Source organism: Sphaeramia orbicularis, chromosome 1 (assembly GCF_902148855.1).
Source record: "Sphaeramia orbicularis chromosome 1, fSphaOr1.1, whole genome shotgun sequence".
In the NCBI taxonomy this organism is placed as follows: Eukaryota; Metazoa; Chordata; class Actinopteri; order Kurtiformes; family Apogonidae; genus Sphaeramia; species Sphaeramia orbicularis.
The window spans coordinates 47,224,843-47,248,308 of NC_043957.1; the positions used below are offsets into that span (position 1 = coordinate 47,224,843).

General features: G+C 35.9%; 3 protein-coding genes across 4 annotated transcripts; all 3 read left to right on the forward strand.

Moving 5' to 3' along the window:
• Nucleotides 1–557: 557 nt before the first annotated feature.
• sgms2a (sphingomyelin synthase 2a) lies at nucleotides 558–9,803 on the forward strand. Its single transcript, XM_030143844.1, has 6 exons — nucleotides 558–666; nucleotides 5,129–5,625; nucleotides 6,243–6,360; nucleotides 6,846–6,999; nucleotides 7,202–7,368; nucleotides 8,991–9,803. Exons 2-6 carry the CDS (start codon nucleotides 5,183–5,185, stop codon nucleotides 9,174–9,176), a joined length of 1,068 nt encoding a protein of 355 aa, XP_029999704.1. The 5' UTR covers nucleotides 558–666; nucleotides 5,129–5,182; the 3' UTR covers nucleotides 9,177–9,803.
• A 1,721-nt stretch (nucleotides 9,804–11,524) lies between these two features.
• cyp2u1 (cytochrome P450, family 2, subfamily U, polypeptide 1) lies at nucleotides 11,525–15,792 on the forward strand. Of its 2 annotated transcripts, none has more exons than XM_030149107.1 (5): nucleotides 11,525–12,096; nucleotides 13,400–14,050; nucleotides 14,449–14,610; nucleotides 14,757–14,924; nucleotides 15,362–15,792. In XM_030149107.1, the coding sequence occupies exons 1-5, from the start codon at nucleotides 11,670–11,672 to the stop codon at nucleotides 15,541–15,543; spliced, it is 1,590 nt and encodes a 529-aa protein (XP_030004967.1). In that variant the 5' UTR covers nucleotides 11,525–11,669; the 3' UTR covers nucleotides 15,544–15,792. The 2 variants fall into 2 exon arrangements, with proteins under 2 accessions (XP_030004967.1, XP_030004974.1); XM_030149114.1 differs by having other exon boundaries at nucleotides 14,449–14,606; nucleotides 14,753–14,924.
• A 1,182-nt stretch (nucleotides 15,793–16,974) lies between these two features.
• hadh (hydroxyacyl-CoA dehydrogenase) lies at nucleotides 16,975–23,466 on the forward strand. The gene is made up of 8 exons (XM_030148508.1): nucleotides 16,975–17,172; nucleotides 19,898–20,026; nucleotides 20,122–20,279; nucleotides 20,396–20,522; nucleotides 21,016–21,105; nucleotides 22,525–22,597; nucleotides 22,784–22,900; nucleotides 23,073–23,466. The coding sequence occupies exons 1-8, from the start codon at nucleotides 17,059–17,061 to the stop codon at nucleotides 23,189–23,191; spliced, it is 927 nt and encodes a 308-aa protein (XP_030004368.1). The 5' UTR covers nucleotides 16,975–17,058; the 3' UTR covers nucleotides 23,192–23,466.

The following is a 23,466-nucleotide window of genomic DNA, read 5'->3' on the forward strand; positions in this document are numbered from 1 at the left end:
CAGCCACGTCACCGGGGACGGCGTGACGTACTTCCGCCGTGAAAACACCGATCTGAGGTCAGTTTGGTTTGAGTAACATTTACAGAGTTAAATGACTCAACTGATCTGCACTGATACCAAAACACACCATTTTCATTAAAATACTTTAAGGATTTAATGAAATTTAATAATTATATTTTTACATAGCTGTAAATATATAAAACAGCAACAACAGGGGGAAAAATCACAGAACGAGACTAAATATAGTTATTAGATATATTATTATAATTAATGTTTATATTTTACAAACGAATTGAACAGAATGTAATTGCCACTATTCAACTAATAAATAATAAACACACCAGTCTGTCCTTCAGTCGGTTTTAATATAATGATTTCAGTAAATGACACCTTTTTTTTTTATTTTTAATGAGTAGTTACAAGGCGATGCTTTGCTGATTATAGGATAGTTTCTGTGAATTAAAGGGGATGCTAGAACATGATGAAAGATGGAGGCTGGATGAAGCGGAGAATATGTGGGTTTTGGGGAGGAGCGCTCCCTCAAAAGCCAGCAGCTCTGTGGTGTAAACATAGCAGTCCAGTGTGAGCAGCGATCCAACAGGACGCAGCATCTGGGAGTCAGTGTGCAAGTACAGGAAGAGACAGCAGGAGGCCCGACTGAGGCAGGTAGGATGCTATGAACGATGCAACATGTGCTTGGAAATATGCATGGATCACTAGGCTGTCTGCTATGTATGTTATGTATGTTGGGTTTTATTTCACCTGCCACTATCTGATGTAACCAGATTCAGTTTCATACTCCTCCTGATGACATCCAACTTTTGTTAAATCAATCCTGCTTGTGCAAAAATACAAAATGGAAGCTTTTTGTTTTCGTCTCCTTCTGTAGCATAATCTGTGCATTCTAAGACATGTATAGTAAAATCAGATAAAAAATCTACAGGAAAAAGTTTGGTCGGAGGTTTTAAAGAGGAGCCGCACGTAAATGACGTCAGTTATATACAGCGTATTTACCACAGTACTGTTGCATGGTGTAAACAGCAAAGAAGACAAGCTGTGTCAAATGGGATTGCGTTTATATGAAAATCAACAAAAATCTGAGTCTGGTATAGTTGGATCGTTATTATGTTTCTGCTGTCAGCTCCAAACTGCAGTAGCTTTGATTGAAAACGAGGGACTTAATTACAGGATTGGCAATGACCTGTTGCCCCACCCAGTAGCCTCATATGGCACATGGAGTTTAACCCTGTGTGTGGGGCCACTACACCCCAAAAGTAAACTTCAAAAACCGACTGTTCCACACAAAACCCATGTGACATCCCATTTGCCGCCCTGTAATATATGGGAGCGTCCCATCCCATCCTGTCTTGAACCTGACATTACAGCCAGGATCCACCCCACATGTGGTTTTAAGGCTCCCAGAAATGTGGAGGGGCTCCATCCACAGTGTGTGTGTGTGTGTGTGTGTGACCAGTTTGCCATATGCCAAATAAAATGTGATGTTTTTAGTTTAAGAAAATACAACACAATATATTTGTTCTGTCCGCAAAGAATACACAGCCTATTTGAGTGAGTTGACAAACAGCTTTTAGACCGTGAACAAGTGTTTTACAGATGTTGAGAGTAAATGAACATCACAGCGGTCGAAGTGAGGTTTTATTCTACTTTTGCATGTTTGTCATGAGTTATTTATTGGTGAAGGAGGATTCAAGTCGACAAAATCTACCTTTTCTTTCATTACTCCATTACCACTAAAGCAAAACAGTAGAAGGTAATGAAAGTACACCCTTTTAAGTATTTCATTTTGTATCACTACTTCACTCATTTCAAGGGTATATAGTATTGGCTACATGTACTGTATACTCCTAACTTTACAACTACTTGTTTCAGATTTAATCCAGTCAGTTTCAATGTAAGATTCTCAAGAACTACCTTCTTACGGATTAACTGCTGCTTGCACAATGATACTTACTGTACATATTAATGAATCAGTATTAAGAGTTAAAACTGAACACATTCGCTTCATAATAATGCGTTCTAGGACTTTTTGTTAGATAGATAGATAGATAGATAGATAGATAGATAGATAGATAGATAGATAGATAGATAGATAGATAGATAGATAGATAGATAGATAGATAGATAGATAGATAGATAGATAGATACTTTATTAATCTAGAGGGAAATTCAGTACACATTGCCAGTAACTTATTGCCTAAAGAATAAACTTTCACTTGGAGTAGATTTGAATACATTCTTATAGTATTTTCTACACTTATAGGTCCAGTTATTTTAGAGCAACACTGAAACCCAAAATGAAATGAAAAAGTACATATTTGAATGCATTCTTATAGTATTTTCTTTACTTATTGGTCCAATTATTTTAGAACAACATTGAAGCCCAAAATGAAATGAAAAAGTACATATTTGAATGCATTCTTAAAGTATTTTCTTTACTCATAGGTCCAATTATTTTGGACCAACACTGAAACTCAAAATGAAATTAAAAAATACATATTTGAATGTATTCTTATTGTATTTTCTTTACTCATAGGTCCAATTTTTTTTTTTAGACGAACGCTGAAACCCAAAATGAAATTTAAAAAATACATATTTGAATGCATTCTTTTAGTATTTTCTTTACTTATAGATCCAATTAGTTTAGACCAACACTAAAACCCAAAATGAAATTAAAAAATACATATTTCAATGCATTCTTGTAGTATTTTCTTCAGCTATAGGTCCTATTATTTTAGACCAACACTGAAACTCAAAATGAAATGAAAAAGTACATATTTGAATGCATTCCTATAGTATTTTCTTCAGCTATAGGTCCAATTTTTTTAGACCAACACTGAAACCCAAAATGAAATTATAAAATACATATGATAACGCTATAGAAGTAGTCTGATTTACTACATGAACTCCTCTCTATAGTGTTGCTATTTATTGGAGGGTTGGGCTGTGTCTGATGGGGCTTATTTATATCTCTCGCTTTGATGAAGACAGTCCATATGATGTAAAGAAGAAAATGAGTGGACGGCAATAGTAGTATGTGATTACGAATGTCCCAAAATGGAGTCAAAGCCCTGGTTCCCCTGGAGTAAAATACAGCCTTCACAGTAACTGGGTGGCTTCTCTTGAAATAGCTTGGGTGAGTAGAGGCAGCCAAGTTATCCATTACGGTCTGTGAGCATGTGGAATAAGTTTTTCCTCCAAATTTCCACTACCACCCATCCCTGTTCGTGTGCGGGGTGAACCGGCTGGTGGGAAAACAGTGAGCACTGTACACAGGGGAGGAGGGACCCGGTGGAAAAATAGCCTAATGGAGACAGTCAGCTGGCCTCCCATGTAAAGTGCACAAAGTGTAGACCACCCCCTTTTCATTTCAATGTCACACTAATACTACAACAACAATCCACAAGACCTTACATCCATCCAGAAGATGTTACAGTGTATTGTTTTATTGCTGCTATTCACTTTACTTTCAGAAGACCATAAAAACATTCTGAAAGTCAATTTTGTCAAAGGACTGACTCAGCCCTACTGCCCTCATCAGAAAAAGATGACATTTTGATGGAAGTTTACATTTTCACTGACAAGGAACATGGCATTGTAATTGGCTTACACTGTTTATCTGCTCTTGTTGATCTTGTTTGCCGTTTTGGTCAGTATACGTCATGACTTCTTAAATTCTGTTACACTATAATATTTGTTGCCATCCATCAGTTGCATAACAGAGGGTAAATCAGCTATGGGTTTCTCCGAGGGCATTATACTATTAGCCTTCCTCCCTGGGATTATATTTTCCCAAAAATTGATTCTGTGGAAGTTGATACTTTCAGCAGCTCTCATGCATACAATCATACTCTATTTCAATCTTGTCTTCTGTTGTTGTGCCAGATTTCTTTCCAAGTAAACATACCGTTTTATATGGATCCCAAATGACATTTATTGTGATGCATTTCAGGGCTGATAGCAATACGCAAAAATCCATTAATGGGGCTGTTACAGGCACTAGAAGCCTTTTAGACATGAAAGAATCAAAATGGTCATTTCTATTGTGCTCTCTCAAGTCATTAACTGAAAAGGCTTGTGTGTTTTTTTTTCCTTTTTTTCTTCTTAATTCTGTCTTAAAAACATATTTGAATGTCTATGATGGCTATATGACCGAGGGCTCTGTTGCAGCAAATAATGTTTGACCAGAATATCCCTGAAGACAGGATCATAAAAACATTGTAAGAGAAAGCGTTAAGAAGACTAAAAATGAAAGACTAACTGGATGTCCAAATGGAAGACTGTCTGTGACTCTGCTGAGTGTCTAGGGAAAGGGAAAATGTAACACACACAGTTAACTCACAGACTCAGAGTGGTGTTTTTGATCTAAAATGGACATTTCAGCTAGTAAAGGAAAACATTTACCAGTAAAAGCTCCAGGTCTTGTTCTGCTAATCCCTTGGATATGGAAGAGTGTAAACAAAAGAAAACAAGTCTTCACCTCCTCCCTGTTTCCCATCACAGTTGCCACACAGAAAATCCTAATGCAACAAAGCAATAATTGTTTACTTTTTGTTTTTAAATGAAAAGTCATTAAAGGGGTTTACACCTTCTGAACAATCAAAGTTATTCTGTTAGATCTTTGGAGCTATTTATTACTTTTGTAAAATTTGATAAGTTAAGATTTAATCATTATTTTGTTGTTTTGCTCTGTAGAACACTTTAATTTAGTCAGATTTTAGTTGAGTACCATATTTGTACTGTTATTTTTGTTAATTTGAGTAATGTTTAATGCTTTTGTATTGACATCACAGTTAGGGATAGGACAAGGAAGGGCTCACAGATTTTTACTTGGACAAGAGATGTAGCAGATGCCATTGTCCTGTCTGTATTTCCTTTAAAATAACTTTTAGAGAATGACATTTCTTCATAGAAAATGGATTTCCCTCTCCCTGTGTAAAATTTGATCCTTAGATGCCTCATTGGTTTTTTAATTTTGAGGTAATTATTTTAATTGTAATTTAGTTTGTGGACAAATAGCCTCTATATTTACATTTTGAACATACATAAGGCAGCACAAACCTTAGCTGTGATAGTTATAATCTTGTGCTTTTGTTTTTTCTTCTGACAGGCCCAAAGTTTCAGCCCAAAGGAGTAGGCCTGTGGATGGGCAGTGCAGGCACCAATGGCGTCACAGGAGCTTGTGGATGCAAGAGCCTCTGCCGCTGATCACCCAGGAATGGAGGGTGCAGCGGTGCCCAGCGGTGGTAAAAACTGTCCAGTTCACGCCCCGTCCACAGACGATACAAAGCGGGGGTTTCGGAAAGGCTTGGGGAGGCACAATGACTATGTAAAGATCTCTGTGCCGGACTCCAAGCTCAACCGTTTGCCCATGGAGTGGTGGAAAACAGCAATCGCCTTCTTTTACGCTGGCTTTAACTTGGTCCTGACAACGGTTGTCATCACTGTAGTGCATGAGAGGGTCCCACCCAAAGAAAGCAGCCCACCTCTTCCTGACAAGTTTTTTGACTATATTGACAGGGTGAAGTGGGCGTTTACAGTCACAGAGATCAATGGCATGGTTCTGGTGTCAATATGGCTTATCCAGCTGTTTTTCTTCAGATACAAGTAAGAAGCTTTGTTACAACATATTTTTTCCAAGTAGTATATTTAACCTCCTAAGACCCAGCTATGGGTTTTCTGTCCACATTTATGGACAAGAGTTTCACAACTTTATACAAGAAAAAGAAAAGAAAAAACTCTCCACCACTAAGGACATTCCATAAAAATTTTAAAAACTGCATCTGAAAAAACTGTTGCATCATGATGTTTCCAATATAGGCACTTATTTAATAAAAAAACAAAAAAAGCTTGTACTTTGCTGACATTTCCTGGGTCTCAGGAAGTTAACATAGCCCAAAACCTATCCTATCCTATCCTATCCTATCCTATCCTATCCTATCCTATCCTATCCTATCCTATTCTTTTCTATTTTGTCTATTTTCTGCAGTGCAGTTGATCTTATACGATTGCTGAACAGTAAAACCTAAAGTTTATTTGTGGCAATTCCTGAAATTGTTTTATTTTAACCAAGAGCATCATGAAATCAAATTTCTCACCAGACCAAATCCTAAATTTTGCAAGCACTTAAATTATCAAGTAGAATCTCAGATTGTTGTAGATTTGAGTTGTGTAAAGCATTTCTGAATTCACCCAGTTGTTGCTCTGATATTTTCCATTTCCAGGTCTATAGCATGCAGACGGTTCTTCTTTCTGATCGGGACCCTGTACCTGTACCGCTGTGTCACCATGTACATCACCACTCTGCCTGTACCTGGCATGCACATGACTTGTGCTCCTAAAGTGAGTAGATTCTATTATCAGAGCAGGCATCAGATGCCAGTGCTCAGCAGTGTTATCTTGTCCTCCCTCTGGGGCTTATTTTGCACTGCCACGCAAGAGCAGTAGCTATAAAAAAAAGCCATTCAGACTTATTTTTTTATTGCCGCTGGACACTGACAATATGGAGGTGCATCAGGTGTTTGATCAAAACACATTTTTACTTTTCAGGGTTGTGCAGTGCAAAAGGATCAGAAGTTGGACAGTTTTATAGCTCTTTATTCCCAAGAATCTGAAATATTTGCACAGATTTTTAAATAGTATGTACTTGTAAGGGGTCACTAATCAAGTCAAGACATTACCATGTCTAAAGGTTATTATTTTCTCCATCCGTCTTCTCATCTTGAAATGCATCTTTATCCTCTTTCAAGTTTTATATTATGCTCCTTCTGAATCCATGTTTATTTATTTTCACCTCATTTATTTGTCCAAAATCTGTTTTCTATCAGCTGCATGGAGACTCTCAGGCAAAGATCCATCGAATTCTCCGGCTGATCTCAGGTGGGGGTTTGTCCATAACGGGCTCCCATCTCATGTGTGGAGACTTTCTGTACAGCGGACACACTGTGATGCTGACCCTCACCTACCTGTTCATCAAGGAGTGTAAGTATCAGCACAAACACTTGAATGGTTGCATGTTTAATCTATCTAGGGCTAATAGGATATGATAACCATCACTGGATGGATCAGTTTGGCTGAATGTTGAATATGTGAACAGCTGAATGTGTATTAAAAACACTCTGAATAGAACACAAATAGAATTTTTTGTAACTGTTTCCACTTGTCTTTTTTTCCTGCTCTCAAGACTCGCCAAGGTCATTCTGGTGGTACCATCTGATATGCTGGTTGCTGAGTGCTGTGGGTGTGGTGTGCATCTTGGTGGCACATGAGCACTACAGCGTGGATGTGGTTGTGGCCTATTTTATCACCTCCCGTCTCTTCTGGTGGTACCACACCATGGCCAACTTACAGGTTTGAACACAGGGTGACTGTTTGTGTGCCTGTGCTAGACTAAAAGAGAGAAAATGAAAGCATTCTGAACTAAAGGCTCCACTATAATTATACCTTGTTAAAAATGGCCACCTGAGTGAATGTGCTTGTAGGGTTTTTACCTGCCTGGTTATACATGGCTATATTTTTTACCCTCTGAAGTGCCAACCCAAATATCATTGCCGGAAAGGTATTATTTATATTTATATACTTACTGTAAGTATGTATTAAATATTTTTAGAACGTGTTCGGCCTCTGCTGGTATCGTTCCCAGGAAGACAGACTGGGTGGTAGGACTGGGTAAATTACTCCATCTAGTGGCCAAACTATAGATGTTCAATAATGATTTTGTTACTGGAAGAAAAAAAAACAGATTTGACCAAAATCTGACCCTAAACGGGTATGCTGATTAGAAAACTGAAATCAGAATTTCTCAAGCACATCAGGTTTTTGACTTATGCATAAGTTGATATACTATGTATCCACTGGCAATGCATCATACCAGTGTTTTGGTTTTGCAAATTCCGTGATCAAAATTCAGACGACATTGAACACCTGAAAGAAAAATTTGAACCCCCGCCCCCAAATTGGAGACCTCAATGATTATCCTGTTTTCACCTCAAAGCTCAGCTCTCTAAAGCAGCTTGGGATTAATTTGGGAAAGTGGTGCATCATTTTCTGGGCAAACACAGACCCCCCCATCCATTATGACCAGCTAGGACATGATAAAAATATATGAATGGATTACTTTCAAAACATCACTAAGAATTAATTTCTTCCACTTGCGCCTTGATTTTTTAATTTATTTTTATTTATTTATTTATTTATTTTCTTTTACACCTACTTTGGGTGAAGGAAGTGATGATCACAGTGAATGATTTTATCCAGATATTTCTGAAATGAAAACAAGGCACTATTGGGCTTCAACCCACATATGATGGGCAATTATGGTGGGTTCTCACAGTGGGAAACAGTCACTACCACCAAGCATGAGAGAAAGTGTCTGAAATGTTCATGAACAATTTTTAACCAAGCTGATGGGCTCTGCTATTTTGATTTACTCTTTGTTAGCATGATGTTCATGTCTATAAGTAAATTTGACCTAGATTTAGAACATACTATCTTCAGACTGTGAATACACATTAAAGTGTGTTGTTGCACTATTGGAAAAATTTTTTTTTTTTTTTCTTCCTATAACTCAAAATCTTGATGTGCAGAAAGCACTCTGATTTCAGAACTGGACTCAATATTCTTGATCAGAGGTTTTTCATCACATTATGGATGTGGCTGTGGAACGTGCCGGTAGAAAAAGATGATTAGGGGAACAGGGTCAGATGGAAGCAGGTGATTTGTTGTGGGGAGCCCTAAAAGAAGTAGTAGTAGTAGTAGTAGTAGTAGTTTTTCCTCCAAGAATAAATGAAAAATGTTTTATTTATCATCAGGTCTTATGGGATCATGCCTGGATACACAAGTTACACAAGTCAAGTAAAAAAGAAAATTATTACAGTGTGTGACAAACAAATGTGATTGAGATCTATTTGGATGAAAGCAGTATTGCTGAACTTTATTATACTGAAGAATGACTTTTTACTTTTTGTCAACAGACTCTTAAATGCTCGCCCAATAACTACCTCACCAACACCTGGTGGAATCCTCTGTTCAACTTCATGGAGAGGAACGTTCAAATTGCGGTGCCCTGCTCATACAACTGGCCTATCACCTGGCCTCCTGCCTGCCTTAAGAACCCCTGTAAGAAGTACTCCATGGTACAGAGCACAAGAGAGGAGTGACACCTTGGTACCCAGATGTCATTACCGGAAAATCCAAATAATTGGTGTTCTTTCATTCTGTCCTATCAACTCTTTTGGACAGGAACATAGGGATACCAGCTGTGTTGCTATGAAAGAAATAGATCAGCAAAAATGTGTCTAAGAATTATTCAAGACAAAATAAGTAAGTTTTGTGTTTGTGTGTTCTTTACCACTATGATTTATGTATGGGAAGTCGTTTGAAGTTGTTGGGTTTTTGTTGTTTGTTTTTTTTTTTTGTATGTTTAGCTTGTATTTGCTCACATTGAATTTCACACATAAACAGACCGTTTGTAGCAACTGACTTGAAGATCTGCTGCATTATTTGCAAGACTTGATTTAGGTCTTCTGCTGTAACCCTCTCATACTATGTGACAGGGTTTACCTCAATATGATGTTCTAAAGTCACAAGGTGCCTTAGTGTGCAATGTCAGTAGATGTACTAAAGCTGCCATTAGTTGTGTCATTAAATTGTGGGGTTTTTTTCTTTGTTTTTTCATCATTCAGGTTCTTTCTATTATTATTATTATTATTATTATTATTATTGTTATTATTATTATTATTACATTTTGTATTAATTTTAGAAGCCTTGAAGTGTTTGGCTGTAGTCTCAACTCAACAACTGTATTAAAATCAAGTTATATTGAGATTGAAGTGTGTCTTTTGTTGGAATTAAATCAAGTCCACTCAAGTATGTCATTAAACTGTTGTATTCAGCTAAATCTGGGTGTTTTGTAGATTTGTAGTCATCTGTAGTTTATCAGGGCAAATATTAGTTTTCTTAGGGTATTTATGATGATGACGATTATTCTTATTTATTATTATTATTAATTGTATTATTATTACCATCATTATTATTATTATTGTTGTTGTTATTATTATTAAGATTATTTTTATCAACCAAATTAAAGTTTACAGGTTATCAGTAGTAGTAAAAAAAAAAAATTTTTTAAAAAATACGACAAATATAAATTTACTTTTAATTTATAATAGAGTTGCATGGGGAAAATGTACTAAGGGCATGCATTTGTAGCCATCTCCAATAGCACAAAAAAAATATTGTATCATTTATTTTATTCCAGCTGTAAATTATGTTCTAAATTTAAATATGTTTGTGTATCTTGTGTTTTATAATTAAAATAGCACATTTCATGGGCTATTTTTTAAACAACTTTATTAACAACATTTGAGTATGCAGTACAAAATTTTAAACAAACATCAAGACGTCAAAAGAGAAAAACCATTTGAACATATAAGTTAAGAAAATAATGCATAGATTTAAAAATACAAAGCATAAAATACAGATTATAATAAAAAAAAGCAAATAAGTAAATAAATAAATCTGACAAATATAAATAAATAAATGCAACAGAGTTCAGTCAGTATTGAAAAATTGTTTATAAATAGCCAATGTGTTAGTGCTTTTTTTTTTTTTTTTTTTTTATTATTATATATGAATTCTACAGATTTAATATAATTTTCAAATTCTAATAGGAAGATTTTAAAATTTGGGCGTGTTTTAGTATGTTTTTATGTATATGAAATTTTCCAAATAATATGAATAAATTTACAATAAATTCTAGATTGTTAGTATCATGTTTAACCCTTTCATGCATAGTGGTCACTACAGTGGACAGCTATTCAAAGCTGTTATCTTATATATTCATGGATTTTATTGTTTTAGTTCCATATCAGCCAATAAAGCAGATGTACCATTGGTGTAACTTTGCTGTTCTTGATAAACCTGATCTGCAGTATCATGTTTGAGTATAAGTCAATTTCTTGTTATTGTTATTAGACTGTAATTAACTTTTTTTTTGTTTAAACAAAAAGTTTTTTTTTTAATGTATTATCTCCATAAAGTGAGTAATAACTAATATTAGACTATGTTAAAATGTGACAAAACATTAAAAAAAAATAATAATAATTTCATAGTTTTCACACAGAATATTAGTAAATACATGTTTCTTTGCTTTAAAAATTTAACTCATGGTGTCCAACTGAGTGGATATTTTTGCAATTCCATGAAAAATATTTTCATGAAAAAAATTAAATCGCTGTTTTTTTTTTCGGTTTTTTTTTTCCATGCCTAAAGAGGAATAAAAACACTCAGGAAAAAATCTTGATTGAGGTTTTCATAATTCATGCATGAAAGGGTTAAAATAAGTAATTACATTTTGGGATGTTATATTTATTTTTACAATTCATGGGCTAATTGTCCACACAAAAACTACAATTACCGTCATCATCACACCAACCAATCAGAGAAGGCTACGGTCCTGTCGACCAATCAGAAGTCAGTAGCGGTCCAACGTTGACATCTGCAGTTTCATAACAGAGGAAGAACATGACCGCGGTCGCATTAAAAAGCTACTTTGTCGTGTTGGCATATTATTTGTGATATTAAAACCACCATTTAGAGAATGGGATAGAGAAGTTATCTCTCTTAAACACTGTTTAGTTTACTGTAACGCCATGTTTTCGCTATCATGTCTGGAGAATGTCTGGAGCATTGCGCTGTCTTGTGTAAACGTTGCATCTTTGCTAGTTTTTTTGACGTCGTATTGTTTACTTCATTTATATCGAAAACGACAGAAATTCGCAAATATTCCTCCAGGTCCGAAACCGTGGCCAGTAGTCGGAAACTTCGGCCACTTTCTTATTCCTCCTTTTGTACGGAGGAGGCTCGGACAGCAAGTAGACAACACCGGCAAGAGCGCAGTGTGTGTTTTAACGGAACAAGCCAAGGTTTATGGGAACGTGTACAGTCTGTTTGTGGGGAGTCATTTAATGGTTGTGCTTAACGGGTATGAGGTGCTCAGGGACGCTCTCTCAAATCACCCTGAGGTGTTCTCAGACAGACCAGATGTCCCTGCTATCACTCTCATGACCAAACGCAAAGGTAAGGACATTTCGCTGGTTTTACAAGCAGTTATATCTAAACCGAATGTAATCTGACATGAAAATACAGGAAGGATGAATGGGAACTGGACAATAGTCTGTGGTGTAAAGAAGAAAATGAGAACTGTCTTATGGTTATTATCAGTTTCACTTCCTGAAGTAAGTTAACTAATACCTCATTTAACCCATAAAGACCCAGTGCTACTTTTATGTCAGCTCCCAAAAGATTTTTTCTCTATATTTAACCTTTCTTAAGTGATTTATCACCATCTATTATAATATTATCCTCTATATTTTGCGTTTTGTCAATAAAAATCAGGTATTTTCGTACATTTAATTCACTGATCATGTAGCTGTTCATAAAAGCTCATATTAAAGTTGATTGTCATAATATCACAAACAGAGAAAAAAGAAGAAAACATGACTTTTTCAGCAAAATATATCATTAACTGAACATAAACCAAGTGTTTCCATCCACTGTCATTGATCCAACTCCATGGGTTTTACTGGTGAATCTATGTTGTAGAAGATGACAGTGTTTCCATGTTCACTACGGAGCCTCTGAACATCCAAATGGGTCATATCTGATGACCATGAAAAGATGACAAACTTTATTTTACACCAATTATTTACATGCATTGATAGGATTAGGATTAGATCTACAGGTTAGATCAGTAGATGGTTTTGGTCACTGGTGGCTGTTTGGGTCTGTATGGGTTAAGCAAAAAACCTAGAAATTCAATTATGCTCTTCCTTCATGTACAACTGACTACAGGTTTATGTTAGATTGTTTTAATCTACATTATATTATGGAAACTGAAACAGTTTTTTTCAACTTGTTTAAAGTCCCTGAATTTTTGAACTAAATTTAAGTTAAATTCAACTTAAAATCTAACTGCAAATTCAAATTCCCTTTTTACACACAGTAATGTAACTATATTTAGAAGTTGTTACAGTTTAACACATTCTTCCTTCAAGTGTGACTGTTTACAGGGTTGTTATGTTATAAAATACCTACATCGTGGAAACTGAATTTACACAGATATTTGGTTGAGTTAAAGTTAAATTTGGCTTATAAATACAGTGAGTTTTAAAATGTTTAAATCCTGTCTTTGATGTCAAGGAACTGGTGTCAGAAACAGAGTACACAGTGTACCTGTGTATATATAGGTTGTTACAGTTTAACACAAGTTTAAACAAGCTGACCCAGCTTTGTCCCACAGTGTTGTATTTTTGTCGTTGTACATATATGTTTTGATGTCCTGACACATGAATCATCACTTTTTCTTTCAACTTAACTTCAGGAATTGTCTTTGCTCCATATGGGCCAGTGTGGAGAAAGCAGCGCAAGTTTTGCCACACAACACTCCGAAACTTCGGCTTTGGAAAGTTGAGTTTGGAGCCATGCGTCCTGCAGGGTCTGGCTGTAATCAAAACGGAGCTGCTGCGACTGAATGAGGAGGCTGGTGGTGATGGTGTGGACCTGGCCCCACTGATCACCAATGCTGTGTCAAACGTCATCTGCTCTCTGACCCTGGGTCAGCGCTTTCATCATGAAGACCGTGAATTCCGTACCTTGCTGAACCTGATGGGGCGGGGGCTGGAGATCTGTGTGAACAGTCCTGCAGTCCTCATTAACATCTTTCCTCTGCTTTACTATTTGCCATTTGGGATCTTCAAGGAGTTACGACAGGTGGAAAGAGACATCACAGTGTTTCTAAAGAACATTATTACAAGACACAGAGAAACATTAGATCCTGAAAACCCGAGGGATCTTATCGACATGTATTTATTAGAGATGTTGGCCCAACAAGCTGCTGGAGAGAAGGACAGTAGCTTCACAGAAGATTATCTTTTTTATATAATAGGAGATCTTTTTATAGCTGGGACTGATACCACCACTAATTCAGTTTTGTGGGTTCTGTTCTACATGGTCTTATATCCTGATATCCAAGGTAAGGTCGGTTCATCACTGTGGACTTATTTACTGTATGCATGGGTTGTGGCCTTGAGATCATTTAGATTCTAACAATTTGCATTGACTTATACATGACTAAAGAGGAGATCTTTTTTCTACTGCACATATATTTTATATGTTTGCACATTTTATTAATCGATCATCTTTCCTACACACGTTCCTCTATAGTAATCAAATATTCTGACCTCCTTAATCATATATAAAATGTTCACAATGAATACACAGATGTTGAGCTAAATATGAAATGTTTATGTTTATATCAAGCCTTATTTTCTGCATAAATGAAGAAAGGAACTCGATTGTCTCATTGCTTTCATAACCTTAATTGATTCTTGGAAGAAATATTTAATGTTGCTTTGACTGTTTTGAATTCAGACAAGGTCCAGGCAGAGATTGACAAGGTGGTGGGCAAACATCAGGTCCCATCTATGACTCATAAGGGGAGTCTCCCTTTTACTGAGGCCACAATCATGGAGGTGCAGCGACTGACTGTAGTGGTTCCTCTGGCTATTCCTCACATGACCTCTGAGACATCGAGTGAGTTGAAACGCCTCATTTTTCACAAAATCCTGAAGTTCCTCCGACAGTAAATATCCAGTATGTCAAGCAGTATGTCTGCATTCCATTACTGGCATCTAATGAATTAAACTAATGGCATTTTTATGTATTTTGTTCCTTTTCAGAGTTCAGAGGCTACAGTATTCCCAAAGGGACAGTTATTATTCCCAACCTGTGGTCTGTCCATCGAGATCCCACTGTGTGGGACGACCCAGACAGTTTTAACCCATCACGTTTCTTAGACAGTGAGGGAAAGTTACTGAGGAAAGAATGCTTCATGCCATTTGGGATTGGTAAGTTATTCCTCACTCACAGAAGCTTTGTGACTCAAACACTGGGCTTCATGCAAGAACATTTTCCTATTTGTATCAGAGCTCTCTCTTCTTATATGAGGATACTATCTCAGATTCAGGAAATATTAGCTCAGAAAACTGTGACTATCCCACATAAACATGATGAAAGCCACCAAACAGATGTGAAATTATGAAATGTATATACAATCACTCATTGAAAAAGTTGCAAATTGTGTTTGTAAGTTGTGTACCTAACAGCAAGATCAAAATATGAAAAATCTGAATAGAGTAAATTCTCTTTAATTACTTACATGTGGAATGTAAGACCAAATTTATCAATATGAGAGGCTCTTGCATCAGGCCAGTTGATGTAGGAATTATTTTTTGTAGTACAGTATGTGCAATGGGCTGTAATGATTTAATGGCGGTGTCCTCAGGTCGCAGGGTGTGCATGGGTGAACAGCTGGCAAAGATGGAGTTGTTCCTGATGGTAACCAGCTTACTGCAAGCCTTCACTTTCAGACTGCCGGAGGGGCTGCCACCTCCTCCTCTTCAGGGACGCTTTGGCTTGACCCTTGCCCCCTGCCACTTCACTGTGTGTGTGAACCCTCGAAGCTGACATTAGTAGAGGAACGACTGGTCTCAACTAACTTTCTGTCAATAAGTACATTATATTACATTGTCTCCTGGAGAGACAACATAATGTAGGCACCTTATAAAAAGTTTTATTTGGAAATTCTTTTGCATATGGAATCATGTGTTGTATCAGTCATTTTATCAGTTATTTATTGATGATTATTATTATTATTCAAGCAGTCATTTTCAAGTAATCCATTAACCCTTTCATGCATGAATTATGAGAACCTAATCAAGATTTTTTTTTTTCTTAAGTATTTTTATTACTCTTTAGGCATGAAAAAAACAATGCGATTCAACATTTTGTTTTTATGAACCTATTTTTCATGGAGTTGCAAAAATGTTCATTCAGCTGGACACCATGCGTTTAATTTTTGAAGCAAAGAACTGATATACTGTGTGAAAACTATGAACTTTTTTTTTTTTAAATGCTGCTAATCTGATATTTTCTGATGTCACGTTTTAACATACTCTAATACTAGTTATTAATCACTTTATGGAGATAATACACAAAAAAACAACTTTTTGTTTAAAAAAAAAACAGAAAACTGTTAAATACAGTCTAATAATAATAACAAGCAATTGATTTACGCTAAAACATGTTAGTGCAGATGAAGTTTATCAAGAACAGTAAAGTTACAGTAATGATATGAATGTCAGTGTATGGGATGATCCACTGTGTTGGCTGATATGGAACTAAAACAATAAAATCCATGAATATATAAGAGAACAGCTGGAGAATAACTGTCCACTGTAGTGACCACTGTGCATGAAAGGGTTAAATATCAGATTTTTTTTTTAATTTTTTTTTTATTTTTTTTTATGTTTTTGTTATTTTTAAAGTCAGATAAATGAGTGTGACAAATGACTGTTCAGGAATATTTTCAACTAAACGAGTGTTTCAGAATATGTACTGTATGTTTTGAGGAAATGTAACATCATAAACATGTTAATATACTGATAAGTATTACATGAAGAGGCTCCTCAATGTTTATGGTACCACTGTCTGTTACAACATAATGGTGCGAAAGATTAAAAAAGTGTAGTGACTTGCTAACTGCTGCTTGGATTGAGGTCCCACAATTTTGTGTAATTACTCGGTGGAATAATCCGTTGGTATATATATAAAAAAAACAAAAACAATCAACATGCTGACTTTTTCTTCATTGGGTCTTAAAATTTGTTGCAAATAAGTATTATGAACAGTATTATGAATGCAGATCCTTTTAATTGGGGTTTTTCTATCCGTTTGCAAGTATATATATTCTTCAAAAAAATGTCTATTTTCTAGAAATAATATATGCAGAGTTTTTATCATTGAAAGGCTCTTGTGTGTTTTCTAATCCTGTCACCTTTGTCATATCTAACATGGTCACTTTAGTAAATGTGTGTGAAAGGTCGTGTGATCACGTGACCGCCTACTTTTTCCTCCTCCTTCTCCGTCTTCTGAGTTAGTGTCCTGAAGACTGACAGCCCTACACACACCCACACACACATAATGGCCTTCTTCAATCAGATCTGCAGAAGTTTCTCCACCTCGTCCGTCAGGAATGTTGTGATAAAGCATGTAACGATCATCGGAGGCGGACAGATGGGTGCTGGAATAGCGCAGGTAGGACTGAAAATGTCTGCGGCTAGTTAGCATCAAAGCTAACAACACGACAAATGTTTGGAACAGGTGTGTCGTGGACGTATGCTCCCACTGTGGACATGCTTGCTGCTTACTTTGACACGGAATTTACCCAACTTTATCATGGCATCCCACATTTGGAAATAATCCTTAACCTTAGCTCCAGCAGTGGGGAGCTGGGGTCTACACGGACCCGGAGCTATGTAACACAATACTGGGATCAGGGCACGGGTCCGTCGCACTTTTGGTGTCCGCTGGAAACGCGTGGAAAGCGGTGTTAGTTCCAGCACCCGCGGCATAACCCTTCGGTATCCCCGTCCACCAAGGCCCTTACTAAGCACCAAGTGTGCGTTTTTGGCACATTTGTGGAATAATGTCAAAAAAATTTCCATACAGTTTGTTTTTAATTCTTTTACACTTTTTTTCTATTGCATCAACTTAAGCCGTGAACAAAAAATACCAAATACTCAATAATTGTCACATTTTTTTTAACCCTTTAAATGCGGTGTTTGTAATGTAAACAAACCATTTTTTGGATGCAAAAAACTACTTTTTTCAGTATAGTACATAAAAAGTGGGTCACATTTTATCTGATTTTTGCAGCCTCTCACATGTCAATGATTAACTCCAACATCGGTTAATTTGCATGATTATTTTTGGCGCTAGGTCAAAAGTTAAAAAATACTAGCATCTGTCACCAAGTGTGCGTAAAATGCACACCTATAAATCAAATTATTAAATATTATATATTGATTTATTTTTCTGCTCTAATTTGATTTTATTTTTGTAAGTCAAGGTCAGCCCTAATCATACACATCAAATGGAAGAAATAGTGCGTTTTAGGCACACTTGGGAGACAGATGCTAGTCTTTTAATTTTCTTTTGTTTACAATGTGCAAATTTTAGTTGGTGGCCAGAATTTTAAAGATCATGCGCAAATGAACAACTTTTGAATTCTAACCTTATTTAAATTGTGAAAAATAATATGAAGTTTTTTAACACAAAGTGCAAAGTGTACCTAAAAGGCGCACTCGGATACCGGAGGGTTAATGGTGCTTTACCTATATATATATATATATATATATATATATATATATATATATATATATATATATATATGTGTGTGTGTGTGTGTGTATATGTATATGTATATATGTGTGTGTGTGTGTGTGTGTATATGTATATGTATATATGTGTGTGTGTGTGTGTGTGTATATGTATATATGTGTGTGTGTGTGTGTGTGTGTGTGTATATATATATATATATATATATATATATATATATATATATATATATATATATATATATATATTAGTTTGCGGAGTTAAATTCATATTTGGAGATAATTCAGATATACAAAATGACTGTGCAGGTGTGCTCGAGTATTACTGTCTTTTTATGTCCCTTAGTATGTCATAATTTCAGTGCACAAAAATCAAAGTATCCAAAGCAGTATGGAATTCAACTTTTTCTAAAATTGAGTGGTCAAAAGCATTACTATATAAACATTACAAACACAACTATACAAACTATACAAAAATACAAACATTACTATATAAATACTGTTTTACAAACAAAATTAGAATTTTACATCTCAAAATTTTACATAACATATATCCCTCCAATGTGGTATCAGGTTAAGCATATCGGGTTTGTACTTGTGATTTATCTGCACATCAAATAACATTTTAAGACCTGTTCATTCAGAACACTTCCAATTTTCAGAGATTCCACATACTATTTTTTAGTCAACATACTTCTATCCCACTACATCTCAGAGGCAAATATTGCACTTTTAACTCCACTACATTTTTTGACTGCTTTACTTTTCAGGTTTCAGTTCAAGTTTTAGTGTCCAGTGAAAATCCTGTTATATCTGTGTTGACCCAGAAGATCTGTGGTAAACTTAAGGTTGTGTTCATGTATTAGTCATGATAAATGCCTTCCTTAAGCTAAATAAACTCCTTAAAAATGCTCTTGGATTTGCTAGAAAATGTGTTATCTCAAAAATGAAAATAGGCCGATTATTTTAACTAATGAAAAATTTACTTTTTAGACAAAATCTGGTTCTCACGGAACAGAAACACAACAAACATTTGATTGTTTTATGGAATATGATGCATTCCTGTGGGTTAGACAGGTGGAGAGTGAGTTAATGTACAGTAGTAAAAATCAACATGCACATGAATGCATAAATCCAAAAGCATATCTAACAGTAAAATACTGAAAAGGACCATTTTACTTTGCTTGAGCAAAAATATTGAAATATCAAAGTGTACAGTTTGTACTTGTACTTAAATCTTATGATTTTTTTTTTTTTTTTTTTTCGAGAGTTTTTCAAAGTACAAGTCAGTCCATGCTATTTCCTCATACCAAATAAAATGAAGAACAGAGACTCTATTGTTAAGTGGACTTTGAATCTTCCAAACCTGAGCAGGCATTCTTGACTTAACTAAACTGTAATTTTCTAAAATAAGTATCTAAAGATGTATTTCTGCCCTTCTTTTAATATTGTATGTATAAATATTGCACTGTAAAGAAAGTATGCATGCTAACTTTGAAAGTCAAATTCTCTTTGCACTTTAACACCTTTAGTTTTGTAAAGGCTCACGTTCTATATAAACACTTTGACCTCGTTTGCTTCCACATCAACAACACCGACACTCAAAGCTGTAATCATTTACTGCACTAACTTCTATCTTGAAGGTTGCTGCGTCAACTGGCCACTCGGTGATGCTGGTGGACACATCCGATGACATCCTCAAAAAGTCTATCAAAGGAATTGAAGGGAGTCTGAAAAGGGTGGCCAAGAAGAAGTTTGCTGATAAGCCAGAGGTGAAACACATTTAGTGCATCACCTGAAATGGACCATAATATCAGAAAGATGAAATGTATGCTAATAATCAGTCATTGCTCATGTTTTGCTTCAGGCCGGTCAGGAGTTCATCCAGAAAGTCCTGAGTAATGTGTCCACTTCTTCAGATGCTAGAGCCTCAGTTCAGGGTGCAGATCTTGTCTTGGAGGCCATTGTGGAAAATCTGAAAATTAAACAGGGTATCTTTGGAGCTCTTGACAAGGTAGCACCAGCGTAAGTACTGTTCTTCTTCTGTTTCAGTCGTACTGTATATCTACTTGTTTAGTTTGTACTCCAACTACTCTCCATAATGTGTGTTACTGTGTGTTTTTGTATACTTTTTCCTTTAGTCACACTATCTTTGCCAGCAATACATCCTCCCTACCCATCACTGACATTGCCAGCTCCACCAGCAGACTGGACAGATTTGGTGGTCTTCACTTTTTCAACCCAGTTCCTATGATGAAACTAGTAGAGGTAGGCTAATAAGATATAATGCACCATATAAAGCATCACTATACAATAATATATCCTCCTGAGACCCAGTATGTAAACATTTTCACATTTTAGATTAAATAATTGCCTTAATTGGAAACAGCATGATGCAACAGTAGTTTTGGATACATTTTTTTATTTTAATTATATCCTACTATAATGGATGTTCTGTGTGCATCGGACACTCGTCTTTGTCTGAGGCGTGTCCCGATGTTGCAGCACAGGAGGGCGCACGGGTGCAATGCTGCTGTTGCACCATGGGAGGGCGCTGTCGTATAATGGCACCACAGGTACAATGCAGCTACTATATATAATGTCCTTTTCAGTGGACATTAAAAAAAAAGTAAAGCTGTGAAACTCTTGTTCACTACAGAAGACAGAAATGAATTGCTGGGTCTCAGGGGGATATACAAAGAAAATGTAGGTGCTATTACCATTAGATAGAATTTAAAGTATAAATATTTCTTTTCTGCAGGTCATTGGAACCTCGGCAACAAGCCAAGAAACGTTTGATTCCCTCATGAACTTCAGTAAAGCTCTTGGAAAAACCCCAGTGTCTTGCAAGGTAGGATTGAAGGAAGCTGAGGCTTTTCACAATTATTGTTTAGTCTCCTAATCATGATTATTTTGTCTTACATAAGAACTGGAATTTAGATACCCGCATCAGTCAAGCAGTACACTTTTTTGTGTAAATACTTGCAGGGTGTGAATTTCGACAGACTAATGTAGTCTGAAATTGAAGACGACCATCAGAACTGATACTAAACTGAAATGATGATCAGTGAAGAAAAAGAATGTTGTAGTTTGCAGCTGATCAGTGTATTATCACTAAGTCCTGACCATGATTATCAACTTCTAGAATATCTACTCGCCAATGCTAAGCTAACAAAGGTTGGGGTAGTTACTATGACCTCAATTTTACTTTCAAACTTGTACAACTATCCACACACAGTTTTTCAACTGTCATTTGTACAACATTGAGACACAGATCAGAAATGTCCAATTTCCTTCACAGCTTCCTCATTGTTTTCCATCAGTTGATATTTGACTGGTTCTGGGTAAAGAAAATTACAAATGAATTTGTATTTGGGTGCTTCTATGAAACTGTTCCCTAAAAACAGGATAGAGGTGCTAAAAATTCAAACCAGATGTAGACTAATGTTATGACGCAAGTTTAGAAGCACTTTGGGTCTATTTTAAAATATAAATACTTACTGAGATAAAAGAGAAACTATTTTTCAGATAATACACATTTTTATATTATTTTACATTATTTTTTATACAAAAATCTGCATGTAACACGGTCAAAAGGACACGAAAATTACATGCTACTCTTTTTTGAATATCTTTTTATTCTCACAGGTACATTTTGGGAATTGAACTAATTATACAAGGCAGAGTGTTTCACAAAAAAAACTGCTGTTGTAAAATCATTTGCAATTTATTTGTGTTTAAATGGGCAGGTTCCACACGTAAGGCAAGTGGACACAGTGGGTTACACATGAAATCTGGAATGAGACTATTGATTCATGAAAAACCCACATGTCTGGATTAGAAAAACCACTGGGATCGTCAAATTTAATACAGTGTCTTTATTTATAGCGTTATATAAAACCATTTCAAGACGTGTTTCAGAATAAATGCACTGACACCTAGGCAGTTTTTCTTGTCCCAATTTTGGTCCTATTTTTGACCCCAATATTTTATTAAAAATTCATTAATTTTGGGATGGCTCAGAGCAAGAGTATAATTTTTTTTGCATTTATCTCAGGTCATCATTAGGTACATCCTGATGGAAAATATGTCTAAATTTCTCTTTTATTATTGGGTCTAAAAAGCAGGCAAAGTGCCATATACCAAAATGAACCCAGTTTGATAGAAGCAACCATTTCCAAGTGTTTATATTAATAGTGACAATTTATAGCTCAAGCTCTTACTACATATATTCTACACCGTGTACTCATCAGTATATTCTTTTATTCAGGATACACCTGGGTTCATCGTGAACCGTCTGCTTGTTCCTTATATGATGGAGGCCATTCGACTGCATGAGAGAGGTACACATACATACATTTAAACAGTGAATTCTAGCAGCTGGAGTCAGATTTCCGTGGTTTGTGTAACAGGATCATTCATTGTGTTCAGAACTGCTCAAATCAGGGGAAAAGTTTTTAGTATTTCCTTTTTATTTATTTCTCTTGCAGTTCCATTTTATTGTTTTGTTTTTGTGTTTTCTCTTCCAGGCCACGGCTCCAAAGAAGACATTGATATTGCCATGAAACTTGGAGCCGGGTATCCCATGGGACCCTTTGAGCTCCTGGACTATGTCGGACTGGACACGGCAAAGTTCATTATGGATGGTAATTATGTTTTCAGAAACCTCTCCGGTCTCCTGTTATCTTGTAGTGAGATAACAGATCAGATGAGACTGTAGTAGGGACTGCAGGAAAAACACAGCATAAAGCAACTTGATTGCACTTTTGAATATGAATACAATAATAAATATATTTCTCTGTTTCTGCTTATGTTCAGGTTGGAGCGCAATGGACTCTGGAAACCCACTTTTTGCCCAAAGTGAACTGCTGAACAAGTTGGTTGCTGAGGGTAAATTTGGTAAAAAGACAGGAGAGGGATTCTACAAGTACAAGTAAATTCTATTTGTAGCGTTGCTCGCTTTGTGTGGACAGACACCTCTCTGTGAAAGTAGTCAAAATGCAAGAAAATAAGCCATTCAGCGACTAAAAAGATAAAGGAGAAAATGATCATAGGCAGCTGTGCATGCTACTGGTCAGATATTAGCCTACGTGCCTTCTGCGTTAATGAAGAACCTTTGCCTGTCTGTCCATTTTCTTGTAGATGACTACCGAATGAACTCTTTATATATATCAAGGGAATGTCTGATTAAATAGAATTTTTTAATACTTGA

Excerpts from the sequence above, each read along its gene's own strand:
- hadh (XM_030148508.1), top strand. The coding sequence starts at position 17,059 with ATGGCCTTCTTCAATCAGATCTGCAGAAGTTTCTCCACCTCGTCCGTC. Across the intron at positions 17,173-19,897 it reads TGGGTGCTGGAATAGCGCAG|GTTGCTGCGTCAACTGGCCA; the intron begins GTAGGACTGAAA and ends TCTATCTTGAAG. Across the intron at positions 21,106-22,524 it reads AAACCCCAGTGTCTTGCAAG|GATACACCTGGGTTCATCGT; the intron begins GTAGGATTGAAG and ends TCTTTTATTCAG.
- cyp2u1 (XM_030149107.1), top strand. The coding sequence starts at position 11,670 with ATGTTTTCGCTATCATGTCTGGAGAATGTCTGGAGCATTGCGCTGTCT. Across the intron at positions 14,051-14,448 it reads CTTATATCCTGATATCCAAG|ACAAGGTCCAGGCAGAGATT; the intron begins GTAAGGTCGGTT and ends TTTTGAATTCAG. Across the intron at positions 14,611-14,756 it reads CATGACCTCTGAGACATCGA|AGTTCAGAGGCTACAGTATT; the intron begins GTGAGTTGAAAC and ends GTTCCTTTTCAG.
- sgms2a (XM_030143844.1), top strand. The coding sequence starts at position 5,183 with ATGGCGTCACAGGAGCTTGTGGATGCAAGAGCCTCTGCCGCTGATCAC. Across the intron at positions 6,361-6,845 it reads ACATGACTTGTGCTCCTAAA|CTGCATGGAGACTCTCAGGC; the intron begins GTGAGTAGATTC and ends GTTTTCTATCAG. Across the intron at positions 7,369-8,990 it reads ACACCATGGCCAACTTACAG|ACTCTTAAATGCTCGCCCAA; the intron begins GTTTGAACACAG and ends TTTTGTCAACAG.